Source organism: Cryptomeria japonica, chromosome 4 (genome assembly GCF_030272615.1).
Source record: "Cryptomeria japonica chromosome 4, Sugi_1.0, whole genome shotgun sequence".
Lineage (NCBI taxonomy): Eukaryota > Viridiplantae > Streptophyta > Pinopsida > Cupressales > Cupressaceae > Cryptomeria > Cryptomeria japonica.
The window spans coordinates 353,831,889-353,857,362 of record NC_081408.1 but is presented as its reverse complement, the minus strand read 5'-3'; the positions used below and the strand labels follow the sequence as shown (position 1 = coordinate 353,857,362).

At 36.2% G+C, this 25,474-nt stretch overlaps 1 protein-coding gene across 2 annotated transcripts in view; it reads right to left on the bottom strand.

The window, feature by feature from the left end:
* The window catches only part of LOC131063640 (E3 ubiquitin-protein ligase RGLG3), a 92,332-nt gene that overhangs the window by 28,286 nt on the left and 38,572 nt on the right, over window positions 1-25,474 (bottom strand). For both annotated transcript variants that reach the window (XM_057997530.2, XM_057997533.2), the window contains 3 exons: window positions 8,652-8,736; window positions 8,381-8,521; window positions 8,140-8,253 (listed from right to left, as the gene is read on the bottom strand). In XM_057997530.2, coding sequence (XP_057853513.1) covers window positions 8,140-8,253; window positions 8,381-8,521; window positions 8,652-8,736 — 340 coding nt within the window. The remainder of the gene's footprint in view (window positions 1-8,139; window positions 8,254-8,380; window positions 8,522-8,651; window positions 8,737-25,474) is intronic.

Sequence of the window (25,474 nt, the reverse complement as noted above, 5' to 3'; positions counted from 1 at the left end):
TCACTCCTGAATGATCAAGACTCCTAAGGGTGCCATCATTGCCTACCTTGTTAAGGATGCGATTGCTGGGGTGTTTGGAATTCCACGCGGAGCAGACATGAAAGATATAACTAAGGACGAATATGAAGACCAATATAAGAAGAAGATGGATGCATGCAAGACCATAGTGAACAAAGTGTGGATGAGTGATCCTAGGACTCATCATTCCAAGGCTCCCAAGACACTCACGTGCACAAACTTCAAAGATGAATATAGTGATTTAATATTCCTGCTTAACCGAGTGATGGAGATGTCGCAGGGTGCAATATACGATGGATGGATGTTCTATTTCATCCAAAATTGTCTAAAAGGAATGTTGATTAATTGGTCTAAAATTATAAGTGACAATCTAGATTTTCAGTTGAGGAATGTGGAACGGTCCAAGTCATTCGCCATGACTTCCTATTTGGTGTACCTGCTTGCACAATTTGTTACCTACAAGGGATTGATATGCAAAGGTGAAGTCAGGAATGGACAAGGACAATTCAAGAGTTATGAGTGCTATCCACAGCTGAACATGTATCGAATTGAAGATTATAAGAGAGTGAATGATATATTCACTGTGTACATAACGCGAATGTTGCAAGGCGAAATCCACGGGAGGTTGTCCAAGGAGGCAATAGAGCTGATAGAGAAATATGGATCGTGGTATATACAGTTTCCCACTTTCACATACCTAAGGATTCATGGATTTCAATCTGAACCTTGCAGACTTCCTAGGTATCCTTCTGACAGAATGATCTTGTTGGAAGTGGTGAGACAGCTTCTGGAATATGATTCTATCCAGAAGGAAAAGCACAAAACGGGCATGTCATTTACTATTTCAGTGGGGAAGACATTGGAGGTTTGCCAATCCGCCGCAGGTAGCTAGCACAACAATTGAGGAGTTTGTATTCCATCGATTTGCAACATACAAGAAAAGAGAAAGATTTGATCTAGATAAGAAAGTTGGAAGGATCAGGGGAGATAAGTTAATCCACAAGGTAGACATAGAAGATTATTGAGCCAACTTAATGGACAAGCAAGCAGTAAAGAGAAGAATGTGATCCTGAATGTTAGTGGATTTCATGAGGAAGTGTGGACTTTTCCGCATTCCTGATCAGGTGTTAGATGATAAGGATCATACGCATCCACAATATGAGATTGAAATGAAGAAGGCGATTTCATTGCCTAATTGGTCATAACCAAAAGAAACAGATTTGAATGTATTAATGAGAGAGGTCTTGAGTTTCTCCCGAGTATGGGTGGATATTTAGATGAACAGATTAGTTGATATGGGTGTTGCCTTCACTTATGAAAAGATGAAACAAGAAGAATCCACTTCTGAGGATGATCAGAGGACTATCAATGATATCAGAATTCATGCGGATGAGGAGAGTCAAGCTCCCAAACGAAGGAAGAACACACCAAGAGAAGTCAAGGCTAGAGGGAAGAAGATTGAGAAGGTCAAGAAGAAGAAGCAAAAGACTATCATTCCTTCACCTATTATTCCTTCGCCACCTCTCAGTGTCTCATCAATCAAATGCCAGAACAAAACAGGGAGTTTGAGCAATGTTCCAACACAATGATATTACCAGAGAATGTTCAGGATTTACATGCCACCTCTACATCTACTCCACCTAATGAGGATGATGATCAGCCAGGATCTCCTACTGTCCTTTTGGAGGTTAGTTTGGGAAAGAATGTATATGATTTGACCAGGGATAATCTTGATGACGATGACGATGTTATCTCAGCATTTAGAGAGCTTGATCGAGAGATGTGTCTCAATGATGGTATGGAAATGGCCACTATTCCTGATTGGCGAATGAAGAGTATGGAGAAAAGTAAGAAGATGGTAGGGGCATAGCCTATTGATGATATTGATGACTACTTAGCTAGGAGCAATAAGGAGAAAGAACCTAGGAAAGCTGAGATTTTGTCACACATAGCTAGAGATGAGACAGGAATGTGGATTTCGTAGGTGGTTGTTCCTATTGGAGACGACGTGCATTGCTACTCCCATGGATTTCCACATTACTTCAGTTGCCCTTGGTTGTACTACAAAAGAGCAAGAATTTCAGGAAGTTGGTGATACCTTTAAGGCAATTAGTGTCAGATTGGATAGAGAAATAGAGAAAAGAGAGAAGTACGAAGCAGAGAATATCAAACTTAAAGAGTACATTCCAGGGATAAGGAGTGAGAATCTCACCCTTATTTCCCCTATTGCAACTGATCGTGGACTACATACACATTATGAGGCAGCGAGAGATACATTGTCGGAAGTGGAGAAATGGATCGAGGATGTGAAGAGACAAGCAGACGATTTCCTTGCTCACTTTGTCCAGGCTTTTGACAGGACAACGGGGCTTATATTCAGGATACAGTATTTGGAGGGAGTTTGGGAAGAATTTCGACCCATTCAGGAGAAGACTATTCCACGCCTCAGAGCTTTGAAGAAGGTTCCTATGTCCGCGTTGATTAGGGAGAATGTTGTGCACAATAGAGATAGATATGATTTCCATGGCTGGTATTGTTCATTAGCCATGAAGAAATCCACTTATGAGAGCGCACAGAAGAGTTGTGCAGAGATGGAAGGATCTATTCATGATATTCAATCGAAGATCCTTGACTCAATTGAGGAGTTATTGGGAGTTGATGTCAGTGAAGCCAATGGGTTACACTTAGCAGAATTGAGAGACAAAAGGAAATTCATTTACATCAATCAGTTGGACTCTTTGAAGAATAGTTAGGTCGATGACTTGGTCTCTTTGTTGATTATTGTTCATGATTTGCAGAAGCTCATGCCAGATTGGGAGAACACTTTGGATGTTTGCTCGGATGCATTGGATATGATTGATTTACAACAAGATACCTTACCCAGCATTTCCATGGAGGAGTTAGATTTTGTATTGGTTAGATTCTTGGAGTATGCTAGGTAGGAGAGAGAGAGAGAGAGAGAGAGAGAGAGAGATGTCGTACGGAATCTTCTAGAAGATTCCTTATTTGATGATTAGATATCTTTCTATTGGGCCATATATTAGTGGCATCGTTCTTTATGTAAACCCTAATTAGGGCAACTCTAGGGTTTTGTTGGCATGATATTGGCCCTTGATTTAGTTTTAATCTTGGCCATCCATTTTGTATGAGATGCTATATATACCTCATTGTCTCTCATTCGTAAGAGAGATTTTGTAGAATTGTTGGTATATGTTGCAGCTTTTTTCAATATAAATCATTGTTCGACTAAATGGTGATTTTGTTTTCAAAGTGTTGTCTTGCATTCAAGATTCTCAATTCCTCCAAGTTAGATTAGATTTTAGATTAGAATTTTCTCTCAATGTTTGTTAGGTTGAATGAAAGATTTGTTAAGTATATTTGTGTGGAAACCCTTAATCCATACCACTAGCCTCTTGTTGATTATGAGTGCGTCGTGTGTGGTCAACTGGAAATTTATGCAAGCTTAACTTCGATTATTATACGTCCATTGATATGCATCAAATTGGATGGTGTCAGTGTTAGATGGTAGTAATTTGAAAATCTATGAAATACACCTTAGATGATTGCACTAAGCTCGTGTCAAAATCTATTCAACTCTATGTTACCCGGAAACATGTTTTCAGCTTCAAGGCACCTATTTCGGAAACCGTCCCAGTTTCGAGGACTTGGGGACGACCGAAAACGTTTCCCAGTTGTCCCCGATCCCCGAAAATTTCTGAAAACTTGGAGACGGTCAACATTTTCCCTAGGGACCGTTGTCCGTCCCCGAGACGGCAAGGGGCACCCAAGTCGTCCTGGGGACGGCTAGTCGTTTCCGGCTCATACAGCAATAAAAAAAAATTAAATTAAATTTTGAGCAGATATAAGATTCTTGTTGTTGTTGTTCGCATTCTGAGTACCTATGCATAAATCTGAGTATTTCTTCATCCATTTGCTGCACTGGGTATGTTGTTATCTACTCAATATTAAGGTCAGATTTCTCTGCAATTATTTCCATGTATCCTGGAAGAGATTATAATGCTGTAACTATCATATATGGATGGCATGAACTATTGTTATCAATCAATGAACAACTACCATTATTAAAGTATGTGTTTCATTTGTAACATGTGCACTCTGTTCTTATATCTGAATGTTCATATTTTAGTCTTAATCATTCAATCTGAGTGAGAACAAATAACTTTTTTTGCTGATGAATGAAAATCTTTTTGAGAACATTGAAATCAAACATCATCTGCAAATAATTAGAATTAGAATCAAGACTCTAATTTATAAATGGTATTATGTTGCTACTTGCTATTATTAAATTTCATTATATATATATAATGAAAATATTTTTGAGAAGATTGAAATCAAACATCATCTACAAATAATTAGAATTAGAATCAAGACTCTAATTTATAAATGTTATTATGTTGCTACTTGCTATTATTAAATTTCATTATATATATATATATATATATATATATATATATATATATATATATATATATATATATATATATATATATATATATATATATATATATATATATATATATAGCTAGTTGTCCCATGTTCCGAGCAACAGCAAAAAAAACGTATCGTTTCTCCGTCCCGAAAACTCGGGGTAACATAGGTTCGAGTTGATGGTGAGACCTTGCCTGGTTTGATTCCACTAAATGTGTTCATCATTTTCTACATTCCTAGGTTTAGAATAGATTTCCTGAACGCTATTCCCTTTTGTCGTTTTTTTTAGAATGTCTTGTTAGAATTGAGTCAAGAACTTCATTGCCAAATCCTAAGTTATCAGCGCACCCATTCCATATTCATGATAAGAAAAGTTGATTTGAACAATTGTGTAAGTCCCCAATTGAAAACAGCAATTCACATCGGCCATTGAGTTACCCACTCGTCAAGACCTGACTATAGAAACCTTGGAATCATTTTAGTTGATCTTATCCTTAGCATCTGAGGTGATTTTGTTCAAGAGAGGGTAAAGTACTTTGGTATTTTATTCTGAATGTTACGTGCATAAAACAAACATCAACAGGAAGTAATAAGGCTAAACCCTTAATATAACTAATTTATCGATTGTATTATGAAGAATTGGTTGTTCAATAATTTCAAACACTTAATTTAAGGCATAATAATATTTAATGTATGTGTTTAATATTGGTAAATTGGCAGCCTCCTAGTAGGGGACATTACACACATCTTCATGAGTATGTTTCATAAGCTTGTGTTGGACCAAAATAACCATCAATGGCTTCAAAGCCCAATTCAAAATCTCCCAACTTGATTTGTTAACCTTGGATAAACAACTTTCTACTTCTTTTAAGCTATTAAGAAGAACATCATTTGGAATTGTAGAAGATCCAACTCTTTTCCTAAACAACAGAATTGCCACTTCCTTTTCTTCTTGTAGATTTCCAGGCTTGAAACACTTAAATGAATCATTGAAATTTTTTGAAAAATGACACTTGATCTGATTTGCTCTATAGTTGCAATCTTTTTCTGAAGTAAAATGCTATCCATATTGGCATGCAAATCTCAAATTAATATGCAAATTACTCAAATTTGAGTACCAAATCTGCAATAAAAGAGGATTAGATCACACTAGCTATCAAGAAGCAAGCTTTGATGCTACTGTAATATCCCATAACCAGGATATTATGATCAAACTTGCAAATTTAATGATCTGATCCAATTTATACCACAACTTTCACAATTTTATTTTATTTGCATTCCATCAAATAGTTTGCAGCAGATTGATTTGATTAAGAATTCCAACTTGAATTTGATAGATATTGCAAAACAATCATCATATGATCCTTTTCCAACTGACATAATTCTAATCATCCAATTCTTACCAAGTAATTATTACCAATGAAATCAACAGAGATATTTCATTAAATTTCATATTGTTCATGCAACTAATATTAACAGAAATTACACACAACAGAAAATTTTGCAAACCAAACTCAATATTAACGAGCTATAATGTTGACGTGATAGAAATGAGTCAACACTCCTCTCAAGCTTTACCTTACTCCTCCTTAAGCCCAAACGGCTACCCTTTCACAAAGTAGGATGTCACAAAACATGTCTATGGTAGCCTTTATGAGTGTTGCAACCTCTTTTGAGGGCAACAGCCAGCGATAATACAAACATAGGGGCTGTGTTGGAAGTTTGTGATGTTAGAAAACCTCAAGGAAAATCCATCACTCCCTTCTTTGACATGTATAGTATAGTACAACAGCCTTGGAATGGAGTATAAATGGTATGATTGGGCTAGAACAACTGATGTTGACAACTACAAACAATTTCTTATTCCTCTGATTAACTGCACCTATGAATCCTATTTGAATCCACTTGTGTTGGCTGAAATAGGTTTTCGTCAAATCAACCAAGAAGAACCCTATTCATCCAAGGGCTTGCTGAACCAGAAGCAAAAGCTCTGAAAACTCTCCAAGAAAATAGCAAGCCAAGAATAATAATGAATTGTTTTTTGGCTCTCAACCCCTTTTATATCCACCTTTAAGAGAAGTATTTAATCTAATTTTCTTTTATTCCATTTTCCCACTCATAAAGTGACCTACTTTATAATCTTCCATTGACAATATATAAAGTCATTAAAATAACCAAGTTTTAACATTTAATTATTTAATATAAATAATCCCAAGAAGCTTAAGACTATTTAAAATTTAATTAAATTGTTATTTTTATGACCTTTTTAAATAATTAAAATTAGTCATCTTTTAATTTATTTATTTTGTGACAATTTAATTTTTGGGACAGCAAAAAATTCAATTTGGGGAACAAAGAGGAGATGAATATTAAAATAATTTTAAAATGTATATAAAATTTAAGATTAGAAATAAATAAATTAAATTATAAATATCTTTAAGCTAGATAAGAAAAGCTGAAGGTGGTTTCTGAATCTGATAATGGATTAAAATATTTAAATTTGCATAAACAAAAGACATAATAATTTTGACTTTATAAAGATGTTAATTTTTTTTAAGTTAGTGCAGAGCAGAGAATTTTATCATCGTAAATAAGTTAGTGCAGAGCAAAGAATAAATGTCTAAAATTGTAAACCAATTACAAATCCCTCAAGTCAAGAATGATATAAAAAATAACCACAAACATAATCAAATGGCTAATATCATTTTCAAACCAAGGGATTGGATAAAATTAAATGTGCAAACCATCAAAATGACATATGATGTTTTAAACTAATGCCATATGACTTTTAACTAATGGAGTAATCACATATCATAGTTTTTCTTCTTGTAAACAGTGCTTCCAATTCAAAGCAGTGAGAACAAAAAAAGACTAATATTTGATAGGAAGTCAAAGATGTCCCTGAGAAGAAATAGCTCCTTTGTCTTTATTTGTTTGCAAGGCCTAGTGAATATGAAGGAAATAGACCTAAGCCCTAACTAATCTTAATGAGGCCTCCACCTAGGCCATTCAAGCTAAATAACACATTTAAAAGCAAGGTTTTCATTACATGCAAGTAAAAACCACTGTAGTTGCAAGAAGAGACAGTGGAAATTCACACACATATGTATCTGCATATACTTATATACAAAAGACAAGAACAGGTGGAGAATAGCTTGACACTTTTGGGATGGTCAAGGGAGACTGGAGACAAGAAGCCATCCCCAAAACACTGTAGAGGAGGATGTCCCCCAAAAAGATCATTTTTAGGGCATGAAGAGAATGTCTTGCCTCCATCTCAAAGCTCTTTAAATCTATATGTTAAAGGGAGAATGGATCAAAATCCCCAGGGATGCATCCCAAAGGAACACTACCTTTGATGTAGTCTATATTGAATCATATCCCATTGTCATATATATATATGATTGAGTAAAATATAATGTATAAGTGAATCTGATCACAAAGTTCCTAGATTATTTTGTAAAGCAGCTTACAAACTTGGAAACAATGAAAAGTTAAAACATTGTTCACCACACAATTGGACAGTTGCATTCAATATAAAACCAGAAATAGTGATGTAAGTGAATCATTGGAAGAATCTTATTAACTTGATTCACATGAAGCTCAATCTATGAAAGAAACACCCATGATCACTATCATAAGAATCTTAAGCAAAAATGGCAATCTACAAACCTGACAGTGACAAATGTGGAACAATCTGCCGGTAACGCGATAGTGCTTCTTCAAACCCATGGCAGGGTCGGTGATCCTCATAAAAGCTGAACACGGTATAATCATGTGTTGATACTGTGCAATGCACAAATGAACATTAGTAAAATTCAGTTGCCTCCGTGTATCAAAAACTGAAATATGATCATGTAAACAAACTGAGAATGCCATAAACAAAATGGACAAGAGCTTAATAGTTGCCAACCATCACCAAAACCAAAACAAGGGATTAGATTGTCCTCATCAAAGGGGGACAAAGTTTGCCCAATGATAGAAATGGCTTGTTCATAGGGATTTGGAATGTCCCCAATTGCATGTAAGCTTTGTCCATTGAAAGAGTCTCTTCCTATAGTCAAAGATGATTATGAAATTAACATTTTAAGGCTCAACAATGTGATCAAAAAAAGTTAACATATGTAGACACTAATTTTCCTTGCTCAAGGATATGTGGAAACACTACAACTAATTGTTTTTACCTGTCCACTCATTGCTCTTAGTGAAGTCAATACCAACAATCAAGTTGGAGGACTCAAGCCCATTATCTCTCAAGGCAGTAATCACCTGTAAATAAATATAAAGATTTTGGTCCTTTATCTTATACTGCAAAAATCTAGTGATTGAAAAAAAATTATATATATCAACAAAAAATAAAGAAACAAAATACAATTACAGAAAATGGAATTTTAAAAAGGTAACCTAAATGTTAGTTTATAAAAGAAGATTCATCTCCAGAAGCTTGAATCAATGTTTTTGAGTTTTCAGAATAGCATTACATAGTTTTCCTAGACATACCAAATGGTAAAATTATCATATTCCAATTTGTCACCCCCATATAGGCATGACCCTTTCAATCAAGACAATCTAAAATTAATTTAAAACATGGGGTCTAATTTTTTTTAAACTGAGAGCTTAGGGCTATTAAGAAACGAGTTTGCCCAATGGAAAACACACTAGACTGAAATTTGGCTTCATCAAAAGGTCTTCACAGAATGTCAGGTGACCAAGGGGATCAAATTGCCACTTTAAGTTGGTCAAAGTTGCATAAGAAAGTCTAACTATGATCTTCATGACAAAAGAGTCCACTTCATTTATTATAGGCCTCAAGGCATAAGTAAATTTATTTAGTTCTATTTAGATTAACAATTTTTATAAGTGTGCAAGCTTCAGCTGTTATTGCCCTTTGCACATGATTCTATTGATTCAATTATTTCTTAAATTGAAAAATTTTGAATGGTGTGCAAGCTTCAATTATTATAAACCTTTGCACATGATATATTTATTCTATTCTTTTTAGCACGTTTGAAACACTTGGACTTGGCAATAACTTAACTAGCCCAATAAATTTTCAAAATTTGGACTCGCCAACAACTCAAGGAAAAACTTGGTAATATCTAGGCAAATTATTTGAATGAAGAGGTAGAAAGTGAACTATAAAAACCAAAGCCTTAAATAGTGGCAAGCACAAAGTAAAAGGAAAGAAAAGGTTATTCTTTACTTCTTTCAAGCATATAGGAATGGATGAGGAGCATGGGATGGTTTGTGGGACCACCGAATCCTTTTAAAATTGTTTTCTCGTTAATTAAGTATTTTTTAAAACTAAAAAAATGTAATTTTGTCCTTCAAGACACCTAGACATCTCCAAGAAAGTCAAGGGATGTCTCAAATGTCCTTGATTGTCCCAGGGGTAGCCAAATATTTCGCAAGCATTTCCTCATTGTAATTGTGATTCCGAAGATGACTTGCAAGTTTGAAAAAAATGGGGACACCCCTTTCATTCCACCATCTCAAAAATGACGTAGGGGACAACAATGCTAATTTTAGGGTTGGGGACACATCCCTGTGGAATATAGCTAATAATTTGGGTAGTACCAATTGTCACACCCTTTAGGATATATAATTGTCCATTAGCAAAAAATTGTATCCATAGTTACAAAAGAATCCCATAAGATGTGTCCCAATTTATGAAACAACTAAGCACTCAAGACTATCATACCAAATTAACAAAAGTGAAAACCATATCAGATTTTAGAGTGTAATCCCCCGGTGAAATCCTCACATTTCTATTGGCACTAGCCCCACCAGTCCAAAAAATTTCAAGTATGGTGCATGTTGTGACGTCTCCACACATCGCCCCATTGCAAATGGAGACCCCGACTTTTTTTCACCTTGCTTAGTGTTTAGCTTGGTAAGTGTTCGCCCTTGCTTGAAAGAAGGGATGAGTTTAAGGATGTGGTTGTGTCAAACTCGCAAAGTTGCTAGGATTGTCAAGATGCAAAAAGATTGTCAATTTGCAAGTTAGAAGGTATTAGGGGTTTGAGATGGCATGAGCTAGGGCTTTGATGTGAAACTTAACAAAGGCATGAGTTTACTCAAAAGATCGATTATGGTAAATGTTAGCTTAACAATTTCAGGTTTGTACAAATGAAGCTTTGATGAAGTCAAGATGCTACAAATGCTGTCAACATGCAAAGGTCCTTCAAAATGCCGCCCTCAATCAAATGTGGCAAAGGTCCTTCAAATTCCTTCAAATTTCCGCCTTCAAGCAAATGTGGCAAAGGTCCTTCAAACTGCCACCCTCAATCAAATGTGGCAAAGGTCCTTCAAACTGCCACCCTCAATCAAATGTGGCAAAGGTCCTTCAAATTTCCGCCTTCAAGCAAATGTGGCAGAGGTCCTTGAAATTTTGTCTCCTAGCAAATATGGCAAAGGTCATTCAAAATGCCACCCTCAATCAAATGTGGCAAAGGTCCTTCAAATTTCCGCCTTCAAGCAAATGTGGCAAAGGTCCTTCAAATTTCTGCCTTCAAGCAAATGTGGCAAAGGTCCTTGAATTTCCATCTCCCAGCAAATATGGCAAAGGTCATTCATAATGCCGCCCTCAATCAAATGTGGCAAAGGTCCTTCAAATATCCGCCTTCAAGCAAATGTGGCAAAGGTGTTATGAAAAGCCGCCCAAGGTGTTAACTTGAAATGCCCCCTCAAAATGCCGCCACAAGCAAATATTGCAAAGATCTTCCAAAATCCCCCCATGATGCTAAGAGTGGCAAAGATCTTCCAAAAAACCGCCAAAGTTGTCAAGATCAAAAAAAAAAAAAAAATCATGAGCAAAATAAGAGGTCGGGTCTTTTAAGATGAGCGCTCACCAAACAAATGCAAATTAAAATCTTTTTTTGTTCAAGATACAAGTCAGCCTAATAGAAGAGGAAATGAAGAGACATGTCTTTTGCCCTAAAGCGCCTATATAAGGAGACTTGAAACAATCATTTGATCACTATCACAAAATGAGTCTTCTCTTTAATAGCGAATTTCAAGAGAAAATTAACAGTCCCAATCAGCATTATTAGCGAATTTGATCAGCAAGGCAAGGAATTCAATCAACATCAACAGCAAATCTAGTTTAGGAAGCATATCATTAGCATTCATCAGCAAGATAAGCGAATTTCATCAGCAAGATCAGTGATCACAGTTAGAATCAAAAGCGAATTCAATCATTGAGGGTGCAGATTCAGAGATCAAGAGCAGCAAACTTCATAGGGCGATTTCTGATTTGCATCTTTAATCCATAATTCTGAAGAGCGAATTCTCTCCACATTAGCGATTTTGACATGAGATTTTGATCATTTCATTGATCAAAATGCATTCTCAAGGAAGGCGAGATTGATTTGAAGATCATTTATCCTAACTTAGGAGCATTTTCGGTTCGATTTGAAGACAACCTAGACAAAATTTGGTCTAGTGCAAGGAATGATGGAAGAAGATTTAAAACATTGCAAAGATGGACTTGGATTCAACAAGAAGACAATATAAAAACAAGGCTCGCACTACAAAGAGGTGCTTAAGTAAGGAATCAAAGACAGTTTAACATCAAGATCAAGCTCAAGTCATGAGATCAAGATCAAGGCATTAGAACGTGAAGGAAAGATAACTTACATGATAAAAGAAAGTTTTACTGTCTTGAATTCCCTTCAGGAATCCAAGAATCAAAGTTAATATATTGAGGAGTTTATTCAAACTAGGTGCCCCATTCATCAAATAGATCATGAACAAGGGAGGATCAATCAAGGTCATCACACAGTCTACATCAAACATGATCAAGGAAGCAAATAGTTTCAAAAAAGTTAATCAAAGTTTGTCAAATAATAACGATGCTTCCCATCATCATCACATTGAACAAACTGAATAATGTTGAGTATCAAGAGATATTACTCAATACTCATTCATGAAGATGAATCAAGTCTACAAGTGCAAATTGAGGTGGTGTCCCAGTCACTACTCCACCAATCGAGGAGTTCCACATCATCATGTCTAGATTCAACGAACCAAGCTCATCCATGGGGGCACAAACTTCAATATACCTACCCCCAACATCTATTGGTCAACTATTCTAAAGAGGACATGTGTCCAAATGTTGCAATTATTTTATTGGCTAAGAGGAGTTTGTTGTAACAAACCCTAATTAGGGCTTGCCATCATGTAATCTTGGCCATTGATTGGGAATCAATCTGAACCATCGAATTATATTGAGAGCACTATAAAAGGCTCAAATCTCTCATTTGTAAAAGGGTGAATAGAGAATAATAGCAAGGCAATAAGAGTAGAAAATAGAATAGTTAGTAGTTAGAAGTTAGAATAGATTAGGAGAAGAAGAAATTGTTGCTAAGGCTTGTTAATAGAAGTACTATTTTCATTGAAGATATGGTGAAATGTGTTATTTCAACAAGCTACATGGTTTCTACTTCTCATTTGCTTTCATGTTGATTAGTTGAAAGATAGAGCATTGTGTATGATTCATGGTGAAACTCCTAATCCATACCACTAGCAGTTTTTTGATTGCAAATTCGCCTTGTGTGGTCAACTAGAATACTTGAATGAGCTTAAGTTCAATTGTTATTCAATCATTGATATGCATTCAATTAATGGTGTCTCTGCTTGATAATGATTTGAAAATCATCTAATTTTCTTAGAAGATGGCACTAAGCTTTGTGAAGTTGTTGCTTCAAACGTCAAAGCAAGGCTTAGTTGAGTTACACCAAAGATTGTCCATCGTTCCTACAATCTTAGAATTTCTAAATCCTATGTCGTTTGCCCTTTTTTCAAACTCAAGATAAAAAAGCATCACAAGATTGCAACATCAGATGATCAAGTTCCACCAATTCAAGCATTCATGTACAACACAAGTCCCCTTGAAGAAACAAAAATCACATCAACCAAATGTGCTTATCCACACGTCGTGACCCGACATGGAAGAACCTTGGAGTTATCTCGAGTGATCCTTCTTAATTTTAGTGATCAGATTTAGAATAACTTAGAAATAACACAAAGCAATCACACAAAAGAGACAAGACACCAAGAATACCCTGGGAAAACCTCCCTCTTGGAGGAAAAACCCAGCATCAAGTCCAAATCAAAATCCTTTAATCATGAGCAAATTACAAGTACAATGAAGATTAGATCACTTATCTGATTAAGTCATCAACCTAGGGTAGAGATTTGCCCAATCTAAATCACTGATGTGCAGACCCTAATTCGCTAATCCCACAAGTAGGGTTTCGGCACCACAGAAGAGGATGATCGCTGCTCTAAATTAGTGAGTTAGACAACTCAATATCGCCCAGCATAGTTGCCCATAATTGGCACAAGTCTGCTCCACAATGGTGATCAGATTCGGACTGGAATGGAGCTCAAAATGATCAATAGTTTGCCCAGATATAAGGTAGATTCACAGCTCAAATTCCATACTAATTCGCCCAGCCACAAGAACAGAAATTCGGCAGAGTATATGAGGTTTGGATGCCCTAGGACAGATTTGCACTCCTAGATCAGATTCGCTTCAACAAGAAACCAATTCGCTGAAGTTCGCTCACACTTGATGAATATCCTTTTGCTAATGATGATGATTGCAGCTGGAAGCAGATCACATAAGGTAGAGAGATATATCTTCGCTTGTGATTGATGATTTGTGATCCTCAAATCATCTTACTTATATATGAATTCATGTCAACAATAAACCTTGGTCAGCCTTGCATATTCTGGCGCCAAGATACAATTTTGAATTTACAAGTTACATATGGGTCAAGACCCATATACAATTTACAAGTTAAATCAATTGCCCAAATAGGGCCTGCCCTTTTTATTACAAGTTACAAGTATTGTAATCACTTAAGTTATTACAATATATATATTTGCCATCAAATAATTTGAACTAGCTATTTAATTTCAACAATCCTTGTGTGAACCTTTAGCATTTGAGAAACTTTGATCAAGAGAGGATATGATACTTTTGGGTATTTTATTTTGTGTTCGCATGTGCGTGAAAAACACATCAACAGTGCCCCTCATAGTATTATTGCCTAGTTATGCCCATCACTAATAAACGATTTGAGAATTCTTCCATGTGGCCCCTTGGTCAAAAGTGTGATTGGTATTGTGTTTTTCCTCCCTTTATACCTCAGTCATGTTCCCAAGTTGCAAAAATCCAAAGAAAACCTAAGGGTATTTATGTCCATCTACAGCCCTTGTCAAGTTTTCAAGTTTCCTATTGCTGGCAGCCTTCCCCCTATTTCTTGAAATCCCATGCTGCAAAAGTCCCTATAATTCCTTTATCTATTCAATAATTTTAGACTTCTCATCACTCAGGTACATTTTCAAAAAGTTCCTCAAACTCTTGCTTCTTGTCTTCCTCTACCTTCACACCCTAATTTTTGGGCTTCCACCTAGTTGCTTACTTCTCAAGCCATTAGCCCAATCCTCAAACCCTAGTTGTTCTTTGCTTCCTCTTTTCTTTGCCCTATCTCCTTTAGCATTAGGCATCTAACATTCCCAACCCCCAAGCTCTCTATTCCTCTACAAGTCCCGAGATATTGGGTTTTCAAGATTTTCCCTACTTGTCTCCCTGGCATCAAATTCTCCAAATCCATGTGCTCCCATTTCCCTCCCACTTGCATTTTCCTTGAGTCAGACCCAAACATGCAGACTTCTCTCTACCATCTTACCCAAAAGGTGTAGAGATCCCATCTAGTTTTTCAACAAAATTACAACTTTTCCCACTTCAATGAATAAGGATTTTGTCAAACAATTTTGCATACATGTGAAAATGAATGTTTTCTAATTTTAGAAGTTAATATACTGCTGGTTTAACAATTTATAGAGCAATGAACTCACATTACATTCACAACTACACTAATCTTTCAAAGGATAAGAAATATTTGCAAAAATTTGGATAACTGAAAACAGCCAAAATTTTACACTGTAATTTGCTGTCATAAAATACTTTGCAGAAATAATTATGTATGGAAAGTCTTGACATCAAAATCCAGTGAGTTCGCCTTACAAGCAGGCTGGAATATGCTATGGTGTCAATATTTTGCCTTTGAATGAACAGTTAATCGCTTGGGGGCTACGTCTAAGTGACTGAAACCTCATGCCAAAGTCATATATGGCTGCCAACAAGCCTTATGCCAATCTGCGCTAAGCCACACCACCATTATACCTCAAATTGCCTAGCCAAAAGTGACAATCTTCCTCTCCTTAGATTGAGTCTACCAGCAAAATGCTACCAAAACACCTTCCTTTACTAACTTTTTGAAGGGTAAAACCCTTGACTTTACCTTGGAGTCTAACGCCAAGCTTGGAAAGCAATGGTAACCAGAAAAAACACTTCTATCACCTCCACCGAATCGGTAACTTAATCACCCAGATCTTGGACGAATGGCAGCTAAGGAGGAAAGCATTAATTGCCTAAAAAATCTTTAAAATTATGCCCAAATGAATAACTCTATCTTTCTGGAAAATCTCTACAAATACTCTAACAATTTGTCTTGCCTGCAAGACTTCACAAATAGTCCAATCATTCAATCTTTATATTTTCCTTAGAACATTCCCGAAGGGCTTTCAATTTCCCTCTTAAAAAAATCTATGTTACCCCAAGTTTCTGGGACGGGGACGGCAGGGAACAAGGGTACGCGTTTCCGGGACGGTGATTTTTTTGCCAATTTTGGGGACGGCTATATAAAAGTAGGGAAAATTAAAATTAAAATAAATAGGGAAATTTAAAATATTCATATGAAAACATGGATAAAACATGCACATATCCATTATAGAACCTTAACATATAAGAACTAGTAGAGTTCTTATGGCAAATTTGTGTTAATTTGAGAGTCAAAGTCAAATTGCTTATAGAATTCCTTATCAAAATTCATTGTCTATATGCAGAATTTATGGGGACGTCCCCTAGGAGACCCTTGTCCCCGAGACAGGGACGGCTGAAAAAAATACCGGGGACGCGTCCCCGGGTAACATAGAAAATAATTCATTCAAGCACATTAATAAAGTAAATTTTTAAAATTTCTTTTTAATTTCACTTAAGTCAATTTATTAAATTAATTGAAATAAAGCTATCCATAAAATTTACTTTCTTGGACAACTTTAACTAATTAATTTAATTTATTCCCTAATATCCCAAAATTAGCCTATAGAAATTAAATAGGCTAAACAGGTCATCTCCTGCTACACCTTGGAAAGGGACATTACAAACCTCCCTCCCTGAAATTGATTGTACTCAAGCAATCATAGATTTGGGTGCTGCAAGATTTGTTCACCTTCCCAAGTGGCATCCTAAGGGCAAGTCCTTCCATCTAATGATATACTCCTTAATCACTCTACTCAACCTTCTCTCTCTAACATCCACAATAACATCAAAAACCAAAGCCAATCTACCCTCCTCACTCAACAGTTGAAGCTCTAGTGATGAAGTGATATTTTGTCTAAGTGTCTTTTTGGGACAAGAAATGTGGAACACATTGTGGATTTTACTATATTTTGGCAACTCCAACTCGTAAGCTACTTCACCAACCCTCTCTGCAATATTGTAAGGGCCATACAAGTGAGACTTCAACTTCTCAACATCACTCTTCTTCAACGAAGACTATTAGTAAGGTTGTAGCTGTAAGAAGACTAAATCTCCCACCTCAAAACTTCTCTCAACTTTGTGTATATCCACATAAATCTTTTGCTGATTATGTGGACTCTAAAGATTATCCTTAAGTGACTTAAGGATGTCTGGACTCTCCTGAATCCAATCCTTTGCTTTATGATCATTTTTGTCCCCAAATGCCAAATCTACAAAAGACATACCATCATATCCATACAATAATCATAAAGGAATTATCCCAATCGACATATGATAGGTGGTATCATAGCAATGATCACCCAAATGCAACCACCTGATCCAAGCCTTTTGCTGCCCCACAACATAATTGTGTAGATATCCTTCCACCCATTTATTAGCAATCTCTATCTAATTATCCATTTGGAGGTGGTAACTAGTGCTCAGGATCAACTCTGCACCAACCAACCTCAATAGCTCTTACCAAAAAACACTGAGAAATATGCTATCCTAATCACTGACAATGTTCTTTGTAACCCATGGAGTTAGAACAACTCTCTAAAGAACAACTCTGCAACCTGAAGTTCCTTGTACTCAGATAATATGACAAGGAAATGTGCATATTTTGTCAACCTATCAACAATCGCATAGATGCAATCTCTGCCTTGCACTTTAGCCAAACCAGTGATAAAATCTATGGATGCAATCTACTACTACTGCTCAAGGATAGGTAATGGCTATAATAAACCTACTAGGAAAGTATGCTTTGACTTGTTCCCCTGACAAGTCATACACTCATGAACATGCCACAAGACATCATCTTTCAGACCCTTCCAAGAGCATCTCTCTCTCACCTACCAATAGGTTTTGAAATAACTTGGATATCTTGTAAGTGGCATATCATGAATGGCCCAAATAAAAAAACTCCTTCAATTTCAACTCAAACACCAAGTAGATCATGTCCTTGTAGTAGATGACATCATCTACCACCCTGTACCTGTCATCTTGAATCTTGCATACATTAACTTGCATGCAAAAGTATTCTTGGAATATTCAAACTAAAAGATGAGCCTTCCAATTAACTGAAATCTCAACCAAACAGCAAATAGTGGGTTTCCTGGAAAGAGCATCTGCTACAATATTCCTCTATCTCTTCAAATACTCTATCAAATTCATAAGCCTAAATTTTACTAACCCAATTTTGTTGATGCTAATTCAAATATTTCTACTCCAAGAAGTATTACAAATTGTTGAGATTTATTCTAACAACAAATTTCCCACCTACCAGATATTGTCTGAATTTTGTAAAGGCATGCATGATGGCGAGCATCTCCTTATTGTAGATGAAATACAACCTTTTTGCATCACGGTTGCTTATTGCTCTCAAAGGCAATGGAATGTTTGTTCACTTGAAGCATCACACTCCAAAATAAAAGGTTGAGAGAAATCAAGTAATGCCAAAACAAGACAAGTGCTCATTACCTTCATAAGATAATTGAACATGTGTTAAACCTCCTCTATCCATCTAGTATCTCCCATCTTAGTGAGATTTGTAAGAGGTGTACTAAGTTGAGAGAACCCCTTCACAAAATTGATGTAATAGCTGCATAGGCTAAAGAATCCAATCAACTTTGTAAGTATCTGACAATGGCCTATCCAAAATAGTTGTATCTTCTCCTCATGAACCTTGACTCCAAATGTACAAATTACATGTCCCGAATAAAATATCTCTATCAGCCCAAACTCACATTTAGAAACCTTGGTAAATAGGAATCATGCATCCATGATACCCAATACCTCATCGAAGTGCCTCAGCTTATCCACCCAAGTCTAGCTATAAATGAGAATATCATCAAAGAATACAAGTAAAAACTGCACAACTATTTGTTGAAGGTATGGTTCAGGTAGAACTGAAAGGTAGTGGGAGCATTGGTCAAAACAAAGGGCATGACCAAATCCCGCATTGCCCATAATGACGCCTAAAAGTTATTTTTTGTATGTCCTACTCCCTAATTCTGATCTAGTGCTATCTTGAATGAAGATCAATCTTCGAAAAATACACTGCAACATGTAGCTCATCCGAAAGCTCATCAATCATCGGAATTGGATGCTTGTTTTTATGGTCTTTTTATGAAGTACATGGTAGTCAATGCACCTCTACATAGTCCCATCCTCCTTCACCAAAACAGCTAAAGAAGAAAAGGAACTCAAGCTAGGTCTAATATGACACATATCAAATAACTCCTTAATTGTTTTCTCAATTTCTTCTTTGAATCTCTTTGGGTATTGATAAGGAGTACTAATAAAAGGCTTAGAGCCCTCTAGCTTGATCACATGCTCAAAACCCCTATCTAGTGGTCTCATTGGAGTAATGTCACTAAAAACCACATTGTGTTTGCTTAGAACATATCGGATATCCACATGATAATGCCCATCACTACCAGAAGGGGTTTTGGAAGAAATCAAACATTGGGCTGCCCAAGCCCCAAGCAACCTCACAATGTCTAATAATACTCTCCATTCACTTAGTCGTCACAATCCTAGGTGCACCCCTCAACATACCTCTTAAGCTAAGTTGTTGATTCATTGTGGGTGCAAGTACAGGATACAGGTTTAGGTATGTAAGTATGGCAATTTTTTTCCCTTGGTACGGATACAAGTACACCTATATATATATGTGTGTGTGTGTGTGTATGTATACAAATATATATATATATATATGTATATATACATGTGTGTGTGTCTGTATATATATGTAAATATGTGTGTGTATATAAATATATGTATATATATATATGAATATCTATTTAAATCTATATATAGATAGATATATACAAATTGATAGATAGATAGAAAGATAGATATGTTCAAACATCAAAATAATAAAATATAATTGTAACTGTATAACTATAAGCAAAGAGATACTCATAAATCCATAATTACCAATAAATAAAAATTTTAAATACCTCATAATATCATGTTCAAAATTTGCAAAAATGATAATATTCAACCCTCCAAATGTCATTACACAATGAAAATTCAAATTACAATCCATATTTAATATCCATATTCATCTTCATCAAAAGCATCAACGTCAACATTTGGTTCGACTTCATTTGAACCACGCTCCATTAGATTGCCACTCTCACAAGCTACGTCTATGTCAAGTGCAAGAGTTGCCTCATCTATAAAGACTTGGGCAAGCTAGGCAACTACAACATCTAAATCAGCTAGGAGAAAAATAATGGTGAGAATGCAAATTGGTGAAATGACAAAACAAAGGAAAGGTAGGGCAAAATTAGGGTTGGGGCATTTTTATGTTTTAAATAGTTTTCTTTTACATGTAGGGAGCTTTTTGGACACCCACGGCATTGGAAACTCCCGAGTTCGTCTGGGTTCGGCCTAGGTTTTTCCAGAGTTCAACTTGAGCACCATGTTCAAACCCAAGGTGAACACCAGGCCAAACCCAAACCAAGCCTAAACCCGTACCTAGACCCGAACCCACGAATCCGATAAAATAGCTCTTAAGACCACTTTTTCACATCAACTTTGAATTCCAATTCCATGGTCTTGAAATTCTGAGAATACTTTCCTAATGAGTGTAGCCATTGAACAACCAAATGACATCAATATCCCCAATGTCTACTATGTAGAAATCATCTGTAACAATATAGTTTTCTAGGGCAATGCTTGTTAACTCATTTTTTAAACTTTCATTTTCCCGCCTTAAGTCTAAAGCCTTGGTTCATATGGCTCTCTTTATCCCGACTTGTCCCCTTAATGTTGCTAAGTCTTGTTTGTAGTCGGAGATTTGTCGAGCCTCTGTACCCGGTCAAAAAGATTAACAAGTTTTCAAACCTTTCCTTTCGGTTCATAAATTCGAGAAATTCCTAACCGCCCAACTATCCTTAAATTGTATTCCTTTGTAGTCAGCTAGTCTGGAGATATTGGAACCCATGTACCCTTTGCCAGCATAGTTTGGCAGTTCAACATTTTACCTACCACCTGATTCAAAGCTTTTTCTACTCTCAAGGCGTTGTATTTTCGTGATGTCAATCAATTCAATTCATTAATAGCCATTAGGTGATGGAAGACAAGTGTGTTAACACAATTTTCAAAAAAGAATATAGTATCCTAGCCATTAGAATTAAATGCAATTAATGCCTTGATCCTGAAAATGGCCGCCGTTTTCATCCCAAACACGCAACAGCGAGAACTCTGAGTTTCCTAAGGTGCGAAAGAGCTTGCAGAGAAGCAAAGAGACAGGTTAGAATCAATCTATATTGTTTCTTTTACCTCCTTTCCTTTTAATGTAACCATTCTTTCAAAGCGAGTTGTTTTGAAAGATGTATTTTTCTCATGAGCCTGTGTGATGCACTCCCTCCAACTCTTTGGCAAACCCACCTTCCAAAATCTAGTACTACAAAATTTCTGGTTGATTGTTTATTGTGCTTGAAATCCTGGTACTCTCTAAAGTCACCAACAATAGAAGATGGCCTTTTACAAATATGGGAGCCACATGCCTTCAGGATATCCTGAGAAAAATGCGGCATGGAAATATATCTCCTACTGTATCTCCTACTGATTCCCAGGAAATCCGAGCTCATGACGGTTTTATAATTACAAGAGCTGATTCAGACATTATCACACAAGCTTTGAAAATACCAGACCGGGACCAATTGGTGGATGTATCAGTAATGTTGCCCTTCTGAAATTTTCCTTAATTTAATCCTGAGACAACAATTCCAACTTAAGGTGAGAACTGTAATATAAAATTTACCCAAACTGAAGACATTTATTTATGATATTTAAATTGTAATTTTAGGAATTGTTCGAAAGATAGAACTTATCTTGATAGCTTCCTCTAATTTATATACTTGAGATATGTGCTCCTATATTGTAACTCTGTTCTCAGTTTCTTAACACCTCTAAAGCTAGGTAATATCGCCTTTTATGCTTTCCTCAATCTTGGTCATATAGTTATACTAAGATTTGTAGATTGACTTGAACACGTGATTCAATTGTAATATATAAGAACACAGATATATGTGTTTAATCCTTAAATCTCCAGATCACAGTGCCTGAATGGTTTCCCTTATGTCACATGATGGAAGGATGAAAGGGTATGCTTCAATCTGTTCACTGTGTCTGATCGCAATCCTTATGTTCATTACAGAAGAGTGGACGCTGTCTCTGCTTATTTAGTACCTTAGTCTCATGTGTCTATAACCTCGTTGGAGAGTGGATATACCCCCTTCACCTGGCTTCCTTCAATTTGGCTTTAGTCAAGTAAAAATGATCAAATCCAATGATATCTTGGCAATGAGTCTCGATCCATATTAAGTAGCTTGGGCATTGAATAGTTACACCCTTTTGGGAAGGGACACATCTTTATGCTTTCTTAATCACACCATTCTACTATTCAAGGATATCGGTTACTTACACAAATCGTGCCTTTATTCTTAATTTCAGCCCTTGTGAGCCACTTCATGATTATCGTAGTTTACATACATTGATTCTTTTAATCACTTTTGTTCCCCTTTTTTATTACATTATCCCTCCTTAATAAAGTTGTTGCCCTGTCTTATTCTATTGTCTATTCATAGTTTTAAATATAATTGTGCTCCCTAAACATACCTGGGATTGCGACCTTTTAGCTGATGTATTGCCTTCTATTATTTAATCGCTGCACATTAGTAGCAGCCATCCTTCAATAAGGTGTAATCACTGACTATTAATGCATAATAATTTGGTCGTCGTTCTTCATTATCTTTGTGTGTTTATTCTAATACTGATTGTTGTTAAGTATAGACAAAACACGAATGGTGTTCTGTCATTAAGGTATTAATCACAAACCAATGCATTTAGCCGTAACTCATTTCTTTTCAAAGTTGTTCCTTCATCATACTGATTGATACGTATTTTCATATTTGACCAGCAGGGTGAGTTCATTGCATGGGCAATGAATTCAAGTACCATTAATAATTACTTGGCTAGTATCAATGGCTCTCATCTTTCTTCTATTGGTTGTCTCGTTAATGATAGCTATTTCATTATTTATGAATTGATGTTTCTTCTTTATTAATTCCAGTCATATATAAGGTATGTGAATCATTGATCAGCAATGGCATTCTTCCTTACATGAATCGAATGAATTGGTTTTGAATATCATCATCTATAAAGATGATACAAGGAGCTTTCTTTTGCTTGTTTGGTTCTAGAAATTAGGATTTGGATGGGGACATCACAGTATCCACAAAAAAGGGATGGAATCATTTTAGTGAGAGAAAAGACATTGGGCCATTGTGATTTGTTGATGTTTAGCAGCAGGAGATATCTTTCCCCTGACTGCTGTCATGACCTTTATTAACATTTTATTTATAATCGCTGTCTTATATCAGCGATTTCATTACTTCTCTAAACTATGTTAATAGTTTCTTATTATATAATAAGTTTCTTTTATTTAGTATCCATTTGTTAATGGATAACTAATATTGTTTGTATATCGGGTGCTTATACATTTCGCACCCTTTCTTGTAGTGACACCCCAATTGGGGTCATGTCTGTCCATGACCCCTTATCGGGTATATTATCACTTAAATCACAGGCTCTAGGGGACATGAAAAAAAAGGAAGTTTATGCTGCGTATACATTTGTATTGCCCATGAGAATATTGCTGTGCAAATCCGATCATCTGTGGAATTACATTCTGTTCTTATACAAGTGATAGTCTGTGAATGACCTGTGGTGTTTATACGCAAAGCCTGTGAAAGTTATATGCTGCATCATCCGTAAATTATATGCTGTGCACTTTCAGTCAAAACTCGTGAAACATATATATTCTTATATGCCTGTAATTAGTGACCAGCAGACAGAGAACAACTGAATTAAATATATTGGAGAAATATATCACTTGAAGGAAAATCGATATCAAGCAATATATTGATATATATTGCTTCAGATTAATTCAAATCAGAAAATTTTAATTCTGTACTTCTGCATATATAATTCTGATCCAAAAATTTAACATGGTATCAGAGCGGGTCTAAGCAAAGATCATGATCAGAATTATTTTAAACAGCAAAATATTCTTCTCTTCTTCTTAGGGCATCTATCTTTGCATCAAAAATGGTGAACGGACTCAAGGTTGAAGATAGACTTGATGGTGCCTCTAACTTCACCTCTTGGAAGTTTAGAGCCCTAATTGCATTAGAAGAAAACGATATTCTTGAGTTCGTGGAGAAAGAAGTACCCGAGCCTTCTGATGAGACTGAGAAAACACAATGGAGGAAGAATGGCACGAAGGCCAAGAAGATATTGATTGATTCCGTGAAGGATCACCTTGTGCCTATTATCTCCAAGTTGAAGACAGCTAGAGAAATGTTCAAAACTTTGAGGGATTATATGAGATCAATAACACCGGCAAAGCTCTTGCTTTAAGGCAACAGCTTCATCACATCAAGATGGCTAAAGGAGATTCAGTCACCTCCTTCTTCATGAAGATTACTGAATTGAAGGATCAACTATATGCCATTGGAGACATAGTTGAAGACAGGGACTTAGTCATGTTGGCACTTAACGGTCTTCCTCAATCTTGGGAGCCTTTCATCCAAAGTATCAGTGGAAGACCTAAGCTACCAAAGTTTGATTGCCTTAGAGCAGACTGCATTCAAGAGGAATCCAGGTTGGCAGCCAGAGGTATTGGTCATAGCTCTAATGAAGACAATTATGTTCTTGCTACTCAAACTTCACAGAGGAAAAGAAGAGAAGGGAAACAAGGAAAATTCACGAGAAATAGAGACAAGAAATCAGACACTCCTGAATCAAACAAGAAGAAGGATATATTCAATGCTTCAGATGTGACAAGTATGGTCAATGTGCTAAAGATTGTCCAACTAGACCAAAGCATTATGTCTCTACTGCGGATGTGGATGATGTTTCTCCTTTGAAGGAATCAAGAGATGACTCAAGTGGATTTCTATTCATTTCAGCTCTTTCAAGCAATGTCCCAACCGACAATAACACTTGGTTGATTGATAGTGATGCTTCATGTCACATTACAGGATATCGAGAGCATCTTTCCGACTTAGTAGCAAGAGAAACCAACTTGAAAGTGATAATCAGAGATGATGCTTGATATTCAGTGAAAGGTGTTGGAACCACCTCTCTACATCTAGATTTCGGCATCCCTCTTCATTTGAGTGATGTCTTGTTTGTACCAAGTATCAAGAGGAACCTTGTATCAATTTCAGCCTTGGAGAACAAAGGATATCAAGTTGCATTCTCAAAAAGAAAATTTCTTACTTGGCCGAAGAACTCTAGCATTAAAATAGCTAAGGTTATTGGTGTTCGCCAAGAGAGTCTATATAGACTTTCTACTTGACCAATTCAAGCATTGATGCATGATTCCACTAG